The sequence below is a fragment of the Aquarana catesbeiana genome, linkage group LG05, assembly GCF_042186555.1.
Source record: "Aquarana catesbeiana isolate 2022-GZ linkage group LG05, ASM4218655v1, whole genome shotgun sequence".
Taxonomy (NCBI): Eukaryota; Metazoa; Chordata; class Amphibia; order Anura; family Ranidae; genus Aquarana; species Aquarana catesbeiana.
This window is the reverse complement of record NC_133328.1, coordinates 104,341,963-104,358,995: the sequence shown is the minus strand read 5'-3', so window position 1 is coordinate 104,358,995 and position 17,033 is coordinate 104,341,963. Positions and strand designations below refer to the sequence as shown.

Sequence of the window (17,033 nt, the reverse complement as noted above, 5' to 3'; positions counted from 1 at the left end):
ATCACGCTTGTATATATAGACACATAATTGATTTAAAATCTGTTTCAGCTGTCAGACTGGTGCCAAAACCACCACCTGACATCACATTGCAGGAAGTCTTCCCCAAGCTCTGGCTCTCTGTGTTTCAAGCCTCAATATCATACAAGGAAGAGGCTAGTGTGGATGTATAATGTGGAGGGGCGTAGCTCCGCCCACCTATCGCGCTCTATCATCTTTGCACAGAGGGATAGAGCGCAGGTGACTGGACAGCTATATGTGACATCGGATGTCCTAAATTAAGCACAGATGTACTAGCATGGCGAAACTGTTGTAAAGATCAAAATGAAAAAGCATAGCAAACATATTAAAAACATGGGGACATCAATTCCTGAACTCATATACTCCTTAGTAACACTCAAAAACATATACAAGAGGAACTTTTATCTCATATTTGATGCACATCATAGTGGTATCTATAGAACAAATTTGACTTATGAAACAAAAATCAATCTATCTCAACATCCATCTTGAATAAATGATAAATATATAAAAAATATATAAAAAATTTATAAAAATAGTGTATCTGGTAACTATATGTGACCCCAAAAGAGGCCAAAAATACTGTATCAGTATATGAATCATGCCTTACTTATTTAAATTGTGCTGAATAAAAATGGGTAAATAAAAAGGGGGGTAAACAGTGATGGGTAAAAGGTGGAACAACAAAGATGAATGCTACCAAACCCAGGTGTACCGTAAAAAATGGAGCCAAGTCCACAGTAGATCATGATTTATTGATGAAAGCATTCAGGTCCCATTCAACGTTCAACGCATGGGGGAAATAACTCTTTAGCTGGAATATCCAAAAAGTTTCTAGTTGAGAAACCCCTCTAATGCACGGGCTCCCCCTCCAATGCGGAATATATTGATCAATGATTTGAAACTTAGTGCCCCACGGATCTCTGTCATGATGTTCCAGAAAATGCCGAGGCACACTATGATTGGTACGGCCTAGTTTAATGCTGTAATATGCTCGTTCACCCGGGTGCTAAACGCCCTTATCGTGCGGCCCACGTATTGTCTATTGCATGGGCAAGTGATGAGGTACACTATAAAGCATGTAGCACACGTGGTGAAATGTTTCATGTGATATGTAATAGAAGTAGCTTAAGACTGAAATGTCTCAGACTTCCTACGTCCACATGCGTTATGCATACAAACATTACAACGTCTGTAGGGGTGGTATCCCTTGGTTTCTGGAAAAAGGGATGTTCTAATGGGTGCCTCTATGACATTATGTGAGATGTGATCCTAGACTATATTCTCTGCCTCCTCCTTTAAGATCTAATCTACCGATTAGAGACACTGTCATAGCCTGGAGAGAGGTGCGGAGACTCCTGGGCTTACCCTACAACATCTCTAGCCACTTCTTGCCCATACTTGGCAGCCCAATATTCTTTGTAGCTTTGAAGGAAGCAAGCCAGATCATCTCATGAATGGAGACTCACCTTTTAATGATCTCTACTGTCCACATCCCAGGAGTGGACAACTAGAAGGCGGATTACCTCCACTGTTACTGCCTGAACCAAGGGGAATGGGCCCTTCACCCTGACATCTTCAACCTAATATGTCAGAGATAGGAGACCCCAGATGTGGCCTCTAGATTTAACAACAAGCTACCTCTGTTTGTGGCCAAGACCAAGGATCCTCTAGCAATTGCATCAGATGCCTTAATAGCCCCCTGGTCTCAGTTCGGGCAAATCTCTTCCTTCCATCCAGCGTGAATTCTACTTTGCCTGCTCCATGAAGCTGAGCAAGGAAGTGATTCTCATTCTATCAAACTGGCCTAGATAAACCTGGTACACTGACATACTAAGACTACTAGGTCTCTCCAACAGACTAGACCTGCGTCATGGCTGTTGATGCCCAGGTCATAAGGGTCTCTGAGTCTGTCATTCCCACCTTGCTAAAAGCAATAAAAGCTGCTTCAAGAAAAATCTATAATTGAACCTAAAATTTCTTCTTCGCCTTGTGTGAACACAGACACTTAAGTCCCAGAGAGAACACTCTGCCTCACATTTTGGCCTTCCTACAATCAGGACTTGCTCAGAACTTGACCTAAAACAATCTGAAAGAACAGATTTTAGCTTTGTCCATTCTTTTTCAAAAAATCTCTGGCCTCCCTCTACTTCAGCAAAACTTTTATTCAAGGTGTATATCAGATCAGGCTTCCCTCACATCACCCTATGTTTCCTGGGGACCTCAAATTGGTTCTCTCTGTCCTGCAGAAACCACCCTTTGAGCCCATCAAGGATATCGCCCTAGATGACTTCTCCTGTAAAGTAGCCTCTTTTTTTTATCAAAAAAAAGTTTTATTGAGAAAACACATGGTACATAAAAGGAAAATAATTCAGTAAAGCTTGTCATTCCAGTACATCAAATTATAAAGACATTTACAACTTACAGTTTGAAAACGTCAGTTACAGAGACTTATTGCATCCCCCACCTATCATATTCAACAAAACTCAACCCCAAATATACCACAACAGTCTGCACAAACAGGTACATAGACACCATAACTTGAGAACATTGGCCTGATAGAGAGACAATACGTAAACTATCAGAAAAATGGGTTGATTGGCGCTACCTGGAAAACCTGATTGCTAAGCATATACAGGAAAAAACCTTAGAGATGGTTTTATATTGTTACAGTCTTACACATCAATGTACATATCACCTCAATCAGTATATAAAGGGGGGATATCCCAGTAGCTGGTAGCTAGTGGGAATGGGTAGGAGGCGTTCTAAAATCCCTACACAGTAGGTTTTGTTGTTGTATATATGAAGATAAATGTTATAAAATGTAAGCAGAGTGATGTACAGGTAAATACCTGAATTAGTGCACCATTACCAGAGAAATTGCACTGTATGTATATTAATATGCACTATAATAACTGTATATAGTACTGGTAAGCAATAAGCCAGTTAGGTACACTTTAAACTATATCATCCATTTAGATGCAACTCAAGTAATACAATAAGGCTGAAACATAACATATGCTGCAGTAAACGTATCACAGTGATGTATATTGTGCATCAACCACAGAAGTACATGCATCAAGCTTGGAGTGTGAACCATATAGGTGCATTACAGTTCATATAGTGAGACCTGGACCCAGCATATGCTGCAGCAATTGAATGACAGTGGAGTGCAATAGTCCCATAAGTTTGTCACTGTATCAGGTCAGGAACTCCCAGGGGTGACTTTAGTGCATAAAATGTTGCCAGGTGACTTTTGTGCTCCCCCTTCTGATTTCCTACTCACCGACTCCTGGTACCCCTACAGGGGTAATGGGCCTGTAATGCTTTAAGTAGAACTCACTGCTCCCTGTTGCTTGCGATGGATGCCTCGGATATATCCTGGTTGATGGAGGTGCTGCAATGCCCTCATGCTTTAAAAAATATAAAAAAGGGCTTTACCTGTACATCACTCTGCTTACATTTTATAAAATTGCATATTAATATACATACAGTGCAATTTCTCTGGTAATGGTGCACTAATTCAGGTATTTACCTGTACATCACTCTGCTTACATTTTATAACATTTATCTTCATATATACAACAACAAAACCTACTGTGTAGGGATTTTAGAACGCCTCCTACCCATTCCCACTAGCTACCAGCTACTGGGATATCCCCCCTTTATATACTGATTGAGGTGATATGTACATTGATGTGTAAGACTGTAACAATATAAAACCATCTCTAAGGTTTTTTCCTGTATATGCTTAGCAATCAGGTTTTCCAGGTAGCGCCAATCAACCCATTTTTCTGATAGTTTACGTATGATTAGCAGGGTACCCCATGTGAGTGCTCTGCATAAGGGAGGCAGCAACCTGTTCACTTGCCACATAGGCCTATCCTAAAGCACAGTTTTTCTACGTGACACTGACGATAGAGAGACAATGGTGACTTCTACACCCCATCCAGGTTCCCCGGAGTCCCCCAGGGTGCACTCATCCCATGGGACACTGCAAACTTCTCATCAGGACAAGCTCCCTTGGGGACATCCCAGGAGTGTCTAGCTACACTTTTTCACATTTATGGAGCCGGCCCCTGTGTTGATAGATATATCTCTCCAGGAGAATTGTACCACCCATATGAGTCACCCACGTTTTAACTGGGGGGGCGCAGACTTCCAGCCCAGGAGAATATGCTTCCTGGCTTGAAATAGGGCCCTAGAGAAAGCTATCCTTGTAATCTCCTCTGAGATGACCTCCTTAAGAATTCAGAGTAAACAGTGGAAAGGGTTCATAGACACTTGGAAAATTTCATTAAGTGTGGAGAGTACCTTGCTCCAGTAACAGTGGAGCTTTGGGCATCGCCAGAGGAGATGGCTAAGATCCCCAGACATACACCTGCATTTATCACATAGCGAGTCAGGTAGCCTGCCCATCCAACAAAGCTTTTACTGGGGTGTAGTGTACTCTGAGTAGAACGTATAATTGGGGTACCTTCTGTGATTCATTAAGAGAACATGTATTAGCCGACTGAAAGGCCTCCTCCCACTGATTTCCTGTTAATGTGCCCACATTCTCCTCCCACTGAGACATTGCCCTAGTAGGATGAGCCCTCAGGAACTCCGTCAGGAGCATGTGGTAACATTGCGAGATAAAGCCATTTGTTTCAGACGCTTTCTGAAGTGAATGAAAAATGGGAGTGGGTGAAAGCACCCATTCTGCCATCTCACCCTGCGCCTTGACTGCATGAGCTAACTGTAAGTAGTAAAATAATATGTGTAGGGGTAATGCAAATTTAGCTTGGAGATCTGGGAACAATAACAACCTCCCCATTTTGAAAGCTTTGTGAGATGAGGCTTACTCCCAAGACAAAAATAGCTTTTTAGTTGCTGCCACATCTGTCAGATATGTTTATGAGCTGGTGGCTCTCTCTTATAAGGACCTGTGTCCTCTACTGTACTCAAAGATATGGACCTTACAGGTAAGTCAAAATTCTAAAGGAATGATACTATTTTCCAGCAAAAATCCAACAAACTCCTAACTTCCTTTAGGTACTGGAAGCTCGGATGGTCCATGTTTGTGAACTTCAGAACATTACCCTTCTCTAAAATATGGAAATTAGGAGATGGGGAGGCATTCTGTAGTCCTAACACAGTTCCTTCTGAGGATGATAATACTGTTTTCCATAGATACAGTATACTGAGTGCTGTCAACCTAGGACAAGAAGTATGTTTCTCGCAGGATCATCTGGTGAAAATAAAGGGAAAAAGCCTAGCAAAGGAATCTAATGCAGCCACAACATTTAAGAAGCAGTAAGCTTCAATATATTGCAGTTTTGTTCTTGGGTTTAGATGCATTTAAATTTATAGCTGAAGCGTTCTCACTCTTTTTTTAGGCTTGGTTAACACTGCCGCGACTTGGGATCTGACTTGTTAGACCCCAAGTCGTGTGACCTGTGAAATCCCATGTTAGTCAATGAGAGCTGTCTTAATTAGCACTACTGAAGTCGCTCCAACTTTAGAAAAGGTTCCTGTACTACTTCAAGGCGACTTCTATCGGTTTTGAGCCTCAAAGTAGTACTCCTGGCAAAGTCTCACTGTAAGTTGCTCAACTTTCAGGTCGCGGCAGTGTGAAATGGGCCTTAAGAGATGTTATGGTTGCTGTTGTTTATCACTAGTTTTCATTTTATGTTACACCTTACAGTGGTAGATCTAGACTTTGTATGTTATATTGCAGATTGTTCCTTCTGGAGGTTACAGTAGCATACACGTATCTTTCACTCCTCTTATGCTCTCTGGGGTCACCAAGAAGGTAGAATGCAGTGGATATGCCCTGGGATTTCTCAGCTTGGATGACAAGGTAAATATATTTTCATAATTCTGATATCACTCGAATATGGTTTTATTTGTTTCTCTTCATAACTTTAAAACACATCTAACTATGCATGTACATTCTTTTCTCTGACTTTCAGTCAGCAAAACTGGTCCCTGGGAGAATAAAAAGACAGCATGGATATGGGGTAGAGCCAATCAAAATGGAGCTACAGGCATTTGTGAAGCCAGCATTGTGAGTACAGACTTTTACCAGACTCCTGGGGGACTCTGAAGTCTATTTAGGGCATTATAATTTGACATGTAAAACCCTTCAGTAATGTTCTATTTGCTTTGCAATTTAACCTTATTACTGTATATTATGTGTGACAGAGCTTAGTAAGATTGTGCATGATTATATATATATTACTTTGCCGTAATTATTTTAAAGCTGGGCTAAAGGAAATCAGCCCACATAATCTACAGTATATAGGAGCTGTTTTATCTACCAAAGGATTTTTGAATTTTGTTCAGTTAGTCTGGTAATACTTAATGAACTTTTATTTACATTAGCCCAGTCTGCTGTGGTGCATTAAACGCACATGTGTTAATGCATGTTATGTCACAAATTAACATGTATTGTGTTAAGGTAACCCATTTATTTGTAGCAAGAGAGTGAATAGTCATTACTGTCTCCACTGGAGTGATTTCTCATCTATTCCTAGCCTCAGATCCAACTCTCACCAGAACAGGAAATGAAGAGAAATCTTCCCAACAGGGACAATAACAGCAGTAAAAATCTGACAGTGGTTGGCTGGAATTGGGTTTTAATGTCACACAAACACACATTTTGCCATTGTTTTATCAGTATGGTTGCCTTGTTTATATGAGCATTTCTGTTTTAAGTTTTAATTGTTTTATTATGTTTTTGAAAGCATTTTACAGAGATACAATGTATAAACTTAGAGTCTGGACAGCAGGCCAGATCTAGGGGGGGTGCTGAGGTGGGCTGTGCCCCACCAGATTTTGGCCTGTGGCATCAGCGGGGTGGGCCCTATAACAGTGCACTAAAGCTCCGCCCAACCACCGCTGTGCACAGGGCCACAAGCATAAAATGCAAATGTGTTGATGCTTTCAACCAGGTCCGTATCTAGCCTGTCTGATCTGGGGGTGCAAACGGGAAAATAACGGTCACATTTATCACATTTTGTCCAAAATATATGTTGGGTAAAGTGCATGCTAAAAAAAACTCCATCTTATGAAGCAAGAAATATTGAAAACCAAGAATAAGGGAGATAAGGCACATCATGGTGGTGAAGTGTAAAAAGCTGAGCTTGAAATAAAGTCCCACAGAGTACCTTAAGCGGTAAGTGGAAAGAAAAAAATAACAATAAAGGAACTAAGGAGAATAAGAAAAGAGAGCGGGGGTGTTGCGGGAAGGGGATTTATCATATTTATTAAATTGCACAGGGTGGAGATGTGCCAAAATGGAGGGTACCATGTACCAATGGGTAAGAACTTTAGAGTACTGGTGGTAAACATGGACCAAATTTGTTGCCAGTCTTCCTCAGATTTGGATTCTTTTTAAATTCCTCCTTCACTTTGAAACATAGGTATGAGCTGAATCATTGAATAGTGGGTTAGTTTTTCTTAGAGTACAGATTGATAATGTTGATACTGTGAGTGTTTTTCTTCCTTTGCAGGCTCACCGTAGAAGTGGAAGACGATGATGAGGAAGGGCTGGTGTTTTATTCTATAGCAAGTGACCTCATCCCAGATAGGAAAACCTCTCCTGTTAGTATCAAAACTGATGTCTTTTATCAATGTTAAGTTTCATGCAACCATAGACACTTAGGCCTGGTTTATACTTCCAGTTGGGTAGTGGTAAAAAAAAAGCCAGTTGAGCCCCCCCGACCACCCTTTTTATCTATCGCAGCAACTGGAGGGAGTTGTACAAATGCCACAGCCATAGCAAAAATTATACCCCTTGGGAGGCCGCGTCCCAACCACCCTACAACTGTTGCAGTGCATGCAGTTGTAGCACAGTGGGTAAAAAAGGTGATGAGGAGAGGACATATCCCCTCCCAGCCACCTGCGGATTGCAGATTGTAACTCCAAGTGGCCTGAAACCAAAAGCTTACGATTTTGCTTTGTTGGATTGGGAGGATTATTTCAGATTGTGTTGGGTATTTACAGCTGCGAGGAATGATATTTACACGCCATGAGTTGAGGAAATGCAGACTGAGAGATCAGAATTTTAGAGCATTGGCCCATTGTATCAAGAATGAGATGCAGAATGTCATTGCTGCATTCTTCTGCCTATTACATGCTCAGAACATAGCAGCGTGTTTGTTGGTGAGCACAGTAAGACCTTGTTCTCACAGGTGTTGGCTTGTATCAGAGCAGTGTGTACAGCAAGCATTTGGTAAACATTTCTAAAGCTTTTGACAAGTTTCAAGCAGCTTTGCTGAAGTCTGAATTCAGTGTTGCAATGATTCTCCAATTACACATAGGGGTTGATTTACTAAAATTGGAGCGTGCAAAATATGGTGCAGCTCTGCATAGAAACCAACCAGCTTCCAGGTTTTATTGTCAGTGCCTAATTGAACAAGCTGACGTTAGAATCTGATTGGCTACCATGCACAGCTGGACCAGATTTTACACTCTCCAGTTTAAGTAAATCAACCCCATAGGTCCTGAGCAGAAAGCCATCAGATAAAATTAATTCCCATGTTGTTATATTTCCTCCCTAGATTTTAACTGACATTGAAACCACTCGGAGCCTGAAACTGATCAACTGCACAGAGACTCCTCTATACTTCCGGCTACTGCTGTCCAAACCATTCTCTGTTTCTGCCATTGATCCAAACAAAAGTGTCCGGACATCCCAGAGCGACCGCGAAGAGTGGGGAGGGCAGATGGTGCTCCACCCACAACAAAATACATTGGTAAAGGAAATACTTTATATTATTTTAAAGCTATGCATTTTTTAATAAATTCTTCTTTATTAAAGTTTTGCAGTTTGCTAAGTTTCAAGTCTAACATTCAGGTGCACAATCTACACCAGGTGTACAACTTTAAACATGCACAGTAGAAAAAAAACAACCTGTTATTATATCAGAGCATGGAGCCGGGCTTCTTATGATTCAGTGTAGCATAGGAAATTGTTTAAACTTAAAGTGGTTGTAAACCCCTACAATATCCAGTGAAGTGACTGGCCTCAGGTGATACACAAAGTTGAAATAAAAATTAAATACATTTTAAATAAAGGGGACTGCTCTGTAAAGGGGGCACTGTGATGTAAAGGGTCCTGCTCTGTAAAGGGGCACTCTGATGTAAAGGGGACTGCTCTTTAAAGGGGGCACTGTGATGTAAAGGGGGCACTGTAATGCAAAGAGGGGGCTGTGATGTAAAGGGGGCACTATAATGTAAAGGGGAGCTGTGATGTAAAGGGGACTGCACTGTAATGATTACAGTGTCCCTTTACAGTGCAGCCCCCTTTATATTACAGTGCCCCTAGCAATCACAACCTCCTCCATCACAGTGCCCCTGCAGTCCCCCCCCTTGCCTCTCTCCCCATTCTAATCTCTGTCTCCCCTGCAAAGGACTCCTACCTTTGGCAGGGCAGAGACTGTGCTCAGTACGTGTGTCCTCTCCTGGCTCCCCTGCCCACCTGACAACCTATCCTACCAGTTATCCTATCAGCATGGCAGGGGGGCGGAATAGCTCTCCATCCCAGTCTGCAGCTGGTCCTGCCCCCTTCCCTGCTAATAGGATGATATCATCGGCTGGAGGAGGACTGTAGAGGACACACGGGCATGGCCACACGGCAGGTGGTGAGCAGCGACTGCGGTCTGTGTCAGCCTTGTGCGGACCGTGATTGCCTCTCACCTCCCGAAGTGCAGCCCGGTCATCAACAGGGGGTTGGGGACCCCTGCTATATAGCATACATCAGCAGAGTACTAAAAACTCCTCCCTCAGATCTTTCCCTGAAGACAGGAAAGACCTGGAAAACATCATGAGACCACTGAACAGCAATGATTAAATAAAGTACTCAGATACTTTTATATTAAATTAAATAAAGTGGCATGGTATTTACAGTATATATGGATAGAAGGGATACCGGCAATTGAACATTGTATGTTTAGTAACACTTCAAATAACAAAAAAATAAATAAAGAACGTAAGCAGCAATCTTTAATTTTTTCAAGTTTATGAAAGAATATATATATATATATATATATATATATATATATATATATATATATATATATATATATATATATAGTGTGTGTGTTATTCCAGTTTGGCTGCAAAAGTGGAAATACAATTTTAGGTAAACAGAGTGAACATTCAAGCTTTAGCACACTTGCAGTGTTTGTTGGGCAGTATTAGTAAATCACTGATTGGTTTACTTGTTCCCTGAAATTGCTCTTATATTCTGGGTCCTGTACAGGTGAAAGTGTCCTTCTGCACCACACTGGAACTGCTGACCTACCAACATTTTCCAGAGGATCAGATGCTGCCAGGAGTGACATTGCTGCAGTCAGAGAATGGAGAGAGGAGGCTGCACTTTTCCCAGCAGTTACTTATAGAGTATAGTAATAAGAGCACACAGGTGAGTACTGCCCTTCCTGAGAGAGAAATTTGGCAGCATAGTAAAAACATTAATTGGTTCTAGCTGGAAGTACAGCAGTTCATCCTATGACCCAGCCATGTGTTTATTTCTACAGCAAGTGGCACTGAATGCGTATGTCACAGTGCCAGTGCTTCAGTTTTCAAGTGGCACAGTGGATTTTGGTACATGCTTTGTTGGACAGACAAGAACACGAGAGGTTTTCCTCCTCAATAAAAGTGGATCAAAGAGCTACTGGATGGCTCTGCTGGGTAAGTTTTATATATATCAGAAAATAATTCTAATACAAATTAATTAGATGCTGGTTACAGGTGTTTTTTTACAGAATCTTTGGATAATCACTTATATAATATAAGGTAAAATGGATGCTTCACAAAAAAAGTGTGAGAAGCTTTAGAGGGAAGCTGTCAATCTTTGCCACCTGGGTTCCATGGTAGTTACAGGGCATCACTCACAATAAATCTAAACAGATTAAGCTTTGCTGCCCCAGAATTAGTATATGTGTTGGGGGTTACAGAATGTCAGATTTTTCCTGAAGATTTGAAAGTAGAACTAAAGGCAAACATTTTTTTTTTTTCATTTTGGAATAGCGTAAGGGAGGGTTATAACCCATGTCAGTTGTTTTGCCATCTGTGTCCCATTGTTGAGATTTACCTTCACTTCCTGTCCCATAGTCAAACAGGAAGTGAGAGGAGATCCCTGCAAATTTCTGGGCATACAAAGCACACCCAAGGTCTTTGGATGATATTTTATGGCACACAGAAGTGTAACTGAACTCATTCATACCAGACACTTGTGGTTTAGCAGGTGTTCTGCATTTAACTGGGTCAAATAAAAAAAATGCGGCAAACACAAATTTTTCCTGAGCAATAACAGCAGCTGCTGTTTGAGAACAGGCAAGCAATTCCAATACCTCCAAGACCCTGTTCACACAGATGTACTTATGCGTACACCTGCGCACAGACACAGCTGCTGTTTCCAATTTGACATCTGTGCGGGTGCATGTCTGCGAACACAAAAGTGTGAGTTTAGGGAAATGCACCCACACAGATGTCAAATAGACATGAATGGAACTGCCTGTACATGGATGCACAAAACACGTGTGCAGGCAAACACTGCCCTCACCCAGGTGTATTCTTTAGTACGCTTATATGAACGAGGCTTAAAACCAGAAGGATCGTCCGGTTTTCCTAAATGTTTCACAGCAAGTCGAAACTGAGAATGATATTAATTATACAAAAATTCTCGAACGACAAAGCCTTTCTTTGTTATTTATTGTTTCTGATCATGCGCAGTCTTTTGTATCCAATTTTTCTCATACAAAAACAGTACACTATAAACGAAAATTGTTAGTTCTGTTCACGTACGAGAAAAAAATTCGGAGTTTGTCCCTTCGGAAGTTTTCGTATGGAAAGTCTGATTCGGATGTTGAAAGTTGTGTATACACTATACAAAAATTGAACGATCGTTCCTCGTATGGAATTTTTCTTCAAATTTTTTCATAGTGTATACCCTCCTTTATGGATCGACTCTCCAGATTCACCAGGCTACGAGCTTCATGCACAAACACAAGTACAGTCCTCAAAGGTAGAACACCAGGAGGCTTTATTGCAAAAAAACACATACAGACATTAGATGGCTTGATTTGTTCTTGCTATTGTTCTTAAAGCTGAACTCCAGTCTCACCTGTCTTGCACAGTTGTACAGGTTGTACACATTTGTACTACTGTACTGAAATTGCTTACTCTGATTTCACTAGAAGCTGCAGCAAGACAGATAGAGCCTGCCTTTTTCCTGGCTGGAGGACATCCAGCATTGTCTAGTTTAGGCTTCACTAAATGGTGGACCATGGTTTGGATCAGGACCGAGTCACTGTCACATCTGGACTGCCACGGTCTTTACCCTTGCCTCCACTGCTGTCACTATCACAGCAGGGCAGAGAGCAGGAGGCAGAACAGTTTTGCACCCTGGGGCTGTGATGTGAAGGGAGGCAGAGCTGAAGGGGGTCTGTGATGTGATGGGGGGGGGGGGGGGGGCAGAACTGTGTAGAGCTGTGATTGGAAGGGAGGCAGAGCTGTGGGGGGCTGTGATTTGAAGGGAGGCAGAGCTGTGGGGGGCTGTGATTTGAAGGAGAGCTGCTGGACTATATGATCTGAAGGGGGAGCAGAGCTGCATTTATTGGATTTCAGTTCTTTTGTCCAATCAGCATCAAAATGGGTGTTACCCTAGGACAGTCTGCACAGAAATGTTCTGTCTGGCAATGTCCATTCCTCCAGACTGGTATCCACCCATCAAGGCATTTTTGATATTTTTATGACTATTCTCAAGAACCAACCACACACAGCTTGCATCAGGGCTGTGGGCAGTTGAGAAGTACTGAGGCAGGGTGCTGTGAGGTATTCAGGAAGCTATGTACAGCACCCTGCCAGCTCCTCCCACCAGCCACGATCTGTCTGCATTACATGCAGAAGCATAGAAACCCAGTAATGCAGTCACACTGGGACTAAATTAAATCAATATGTAAAGACAACAGAAAGGTTTAATTTAACCCCTTAACGCTGTCACCCCTGATCCTTTCAGAGGATTTAAATGGCGGGAGGAGGAGGCAGACTTCCAGATCTTGTGACTGCTGTGATTGGCTGTCACATGATCAGAACCTTCCGCTCACAAGTATTCGTCGGGAGCTGCCATGCCATCTTAGTTATTGTGCTGGAAGCACGCAGTGAGCCCAATCTCAACACAGAAAAGCCGTTCCCAATGGACACATATATGTGGCCACTCGGTGTTAAAGCCCACCCACCCATCGGCTGCATATATGCAAGTTATAATTAAGAACAGCACAAAACGTATCAAGATGTACTTTTGTATCTGCTTTTTGGAATAAAGGCCCCCCATTTGTGGACTTCACTTGTGTTTGCGCTTAATGCAGCATGATGGTGTAAATTACTCTTCTTGTCCGTGTGGATTTTCTCATTTCCATGTGTTTTTCATTCACTGGAACATACAGCAAAATGCTTGTCAATACACCTATTGTCCATACATCCATTGTACATGGCAGGATATCTCCAGGTCAGTGGAGAAGAAAGAGTATTTTGCGGTAATGAAGACTTATGAGACGCTGAATATGTTGGGGGAAGCTACTAATAGTGTATAATAGAATGTAATGTAATAATAGCTAACAATGTGCATATTGGTCTATTTTAGACAAGCAAGAAAGACACAGCAACGCAGAGGTATTTTCCATCTCTCCCAGCAGTGGGGTGCTGGAGGCTCATGTCAGCCACACATCTGCTAGTAAAGAGATGTTACTAATCACCTTCACAGCAAGGTAAGAAAACATACTGGGGTGATGTGTACTACCAGCAACTATAAACTGCCAAAGGCAGAACAGGCCTATATTATACACTGCCCTACACAGATTTCTGCTGGCTTCAGATACAAGACATTGCAATTCTTTAGATAAGCACTAGATTCTCACAAATAGTTTGGTCTTCAAACCCTGGCTTTTCCTTAAACAATATGGTTACACTAACCCTGAAACAAACATTTGTGCGGTTTCCAGATTTTAAAGCAAATTAGAGAATTTAATTTTTATTGCCTGTGAATATTTTGATACTTTAATATGACAAATACATGGAAGTGTTTGTCATTTATCTTTTAATAAAAAGGATATTTCTACATAAGTATATTTCTACTGTAATTCTGTTGTGTCTTATGTTCTTCAGGACAAACGCTGACTATGAGACAGTGGTGACAGCACACGGCATGCTGGGAGAGAAGCCACAGAAACTAATTATCAGAGGGCGAGGATCCTATGATGAAAAATATGAAGTTCTACTGAATGCATAACTCACCATACATCGGTTTTCTAAAGGATAAATACATGTAAAAGTGCTTTTACAATGTGCTGTAAAATATTACTATACTGTACCTACAGTATTACCGAGGCTGTATGGGCCCATAGCATACAGGTCACCACTACCAAAGAAAAAGGAAAATTCCAATATACCAGCCCACTACTACCACCCCACCCCCACAACAAAACAAAAACATAACATAAATATACAATAAATCTATGCACAAACATGTAATTACATATTTATTAAGGTTAAAATAAAAAAGGAAATCTCATCGAGTTCAACTCCCCACAAATTCCTGCAGGTTCAAGGGTAAGGTAATCCAGGCTCATAAATACACGCACAGCTCTAAAGCAATCTTAATAATAAAAATTATTATTGATAAAAAATATATTATCTTGTTAGGCTGCTACTCTCGGACTTTTTGTTTAGTGAAGTATAAAATGTATAATAATAAGAGAACAATGTCCCAGATGCACTGTATGCAATGTATATAGAAATACTCCATGAATGCCGCTTGTAGAATGTTATCACACAACACGGCTGTCACAAGGTGGCGAAGGGAGCACTATTGGTAGCACTGGAAAAGTTTGTGGTTAAGAAGATCATCTGTGGACTTTTTTTATTTTATTTAGGACACTTGCACTTTCCAGTTGCCTTTAATGGCTCTAAAATTTTACTGTTTTCTTTTGCGCATAATAGCATGAGAGATTGTTTGATACACATTTACTTAGTTCACTTTTGTTCATCAAGGTTGATACACATTTTGTAAATGACATTTTTGTTATACACAATTATACCATTTTGGATAGAGCTGCACTTTTTTTGCGATTTGTTTACAAGTTTAAGGTTATGAAACACTTATCAAGTCCTGGCTCGTTGTCTGCTTCTTTTTGTGGTGTGGTTGCGCATATTTTTTTTTTTTTAAGTTCAATGGTCATGTGACCACTGTTCTCAACTGCACAAGGAGGTTAAAGAGATGGGGGTGGAGACTCCTATTGCTGATTTGGGAGGGCATGGCATGGCAGAACCAGAGCACATGCACAGTCTTATGTAAAATGCAGACAGAAATATACGGTAAGAAGTCACTTTCCATGGGGGCAACTTTCCCAGGCTGCCCTGTCTACGTCTATTGACACAGAGCGGGCGGTTCACTCAGCACAGTATTTGATTATCAGCGGCAGGAGCCAATGCTCCCTTTGCTTTCAATCTGCCCAGGAAGGAGGGAGGCAGGCATGCACATCGCTGGATCAGATTGGGCTCAGGTAAGTATAAGGAGGGCTGGTGGGGGGGGGGGGGATTTTGCAGCACAGAAGGTTTTTGAATAGAATACATTAAAGTGAAAAACCTTAAAGTGGTGTTCCGGCCGAAATTATACTTTTTAAATAAAAATACCCCTATAATACACAAGCTTAATGTATTCTAGTAAAGTTAGTCTGTAAACTAAGGTCTGTTTTATTAGTTTATAGCAGTAGTTTGTTATTTTATAAACTTACAGCAGGCCGTGTAACGGCAGTAACGGCAGTGTCAGAGGAAGTTGCCGCCCCTTCCCAGAAGGCATTGCAAACAGGAAATGATGCGATGGGCCACGGCCAGGGAGGAGGAAGTGAAAAATGAATGAATATCAGATGGTTAGAGACTGCAGACATAGTACAGGAGATGGTTAGAGACTGCAGACATAGTACAGGAGATGATCAGAGACTGCAGACATAGTACAGGAGATGATCAGAGACTGCAGACATAGTACAGGAGATGGTCAGAGACCGCAGACATAGTACAGGAGATGGTCAGAGACCGCAGACATAGTACAGGAGATGGTCAGAGACCGCAGACATAGTACAGGAGATGGTCAGAGACCACAGACATAGTACAGGAGATGGTCAGAGACCGCAGACATGATACAGGAGATGGTCAGAGACCGTAGACATAGTACAGGAGATGGTCAGAGACTGCAGACATGGTACAGGAGATGGTCAGAGGCTGCAGACATGATACAGGAGATGGTCAGAGGCTGCAGACATGATACAGGAGATGGTCAGAGGCTGCAGACATAGTACAGGAGTTGGTCTTTGGAGTCGTACGAGTGTGGATGGAGCCTGTGAGAATGCATTTTGTACAATGTTCATAAAAGTGCATACAGGTGTTCTGAACTCTATCCCGACCCAGATTCTGTTTCAGATGTTCACAGAATCCAGCCAAGTCATTGGGTGTTGAACAAACAAGACATCTGAAAGCCGTGGGAACTGGGTGCTGCTGACAACAGCCACCTCCATCAAGTTGGAAGGAAAGCACAACTGCTTACATGCAAGTCACTGCAAAAAAATTCTTAAAATTATGACATCCCTATAATAAAAATGTTTATTTTTCTGGTGTTTGTGTGAATTGAGATATGAGAAAATAATCCTTTTATCTAAATGTTGAAACTCTATGCAACTGATATCAACACTAGTGACTGCTCAGTATTGAAGTAGAATAATGACGTTTTGAATCAGGCAGAACCTTCAATGATGCAGGTTTAATAATAACAGCTGGGAACAGACAAGATCATGTTCAAAACATAGGATCATTCAACTTTATTTATACAGTTTCTTACAAGGTAAGCAGGCAAGATACAATATGATTGGTTGCTAAGAGCTTGGTCATTGTAACTAACCATAAATCTGACACCTGTCTTACAACCAAACCTATTATTTCCCACAATTCCTATATGTTTATTAAAACTTATTTGT

The 17,033-nt window shown here is 41.4% G+C and overlaps 1 protein-coding gene across 2 annotated transcripts in view; it reads left to right on the top strand.

Annotated features, from left to right (window-relative positions):
- Positions 1-15,577, top strand: part of DLEC1 (DLEC1 cilia and flagella associated protein) — a 160,064-nt gene extending 144,487 nt beyond the window's left edge. For both annotated transcript variants that reach the window (XM_073630029.1, XM_073630028.1), the window contains exons 32-39: positions 5,738-5,860; positions 5,973-6,067; positions 7,515-7,605; positions 8,565-8,759; positions 10,268-10,429; positions 10,545-10,698; positions 13,652-13,775; positions 14,173-15,577. In XM_073630029.1, the coding sequence (XP_073486130.1) occupies positions 5,738-5,860; positions 5,973-6,067; positions 7,515-7,605; positions 8,565-8,759; positions 10,268-10,429; positions 10,545-10,698; positions 13,652-13,775; positions 14,173-14,296 (1,068 nt within the window). In that variant the 3' untranslated portion in view covers positions 14,297-15,577. The remainder of the gene's footprint in view (positions 1-5,737; positions 5,861-5,972; positions 6,068-7,514; positions 7,606-8,564; positions 8,760-10,267; positions 10,430-10,544; positions 10,699-13,651; positions 13,776-14,172) is intronic.
- The last annotated feature ends 1,456 nt before the right edge of the window (positions 15,578-17,033 follow it).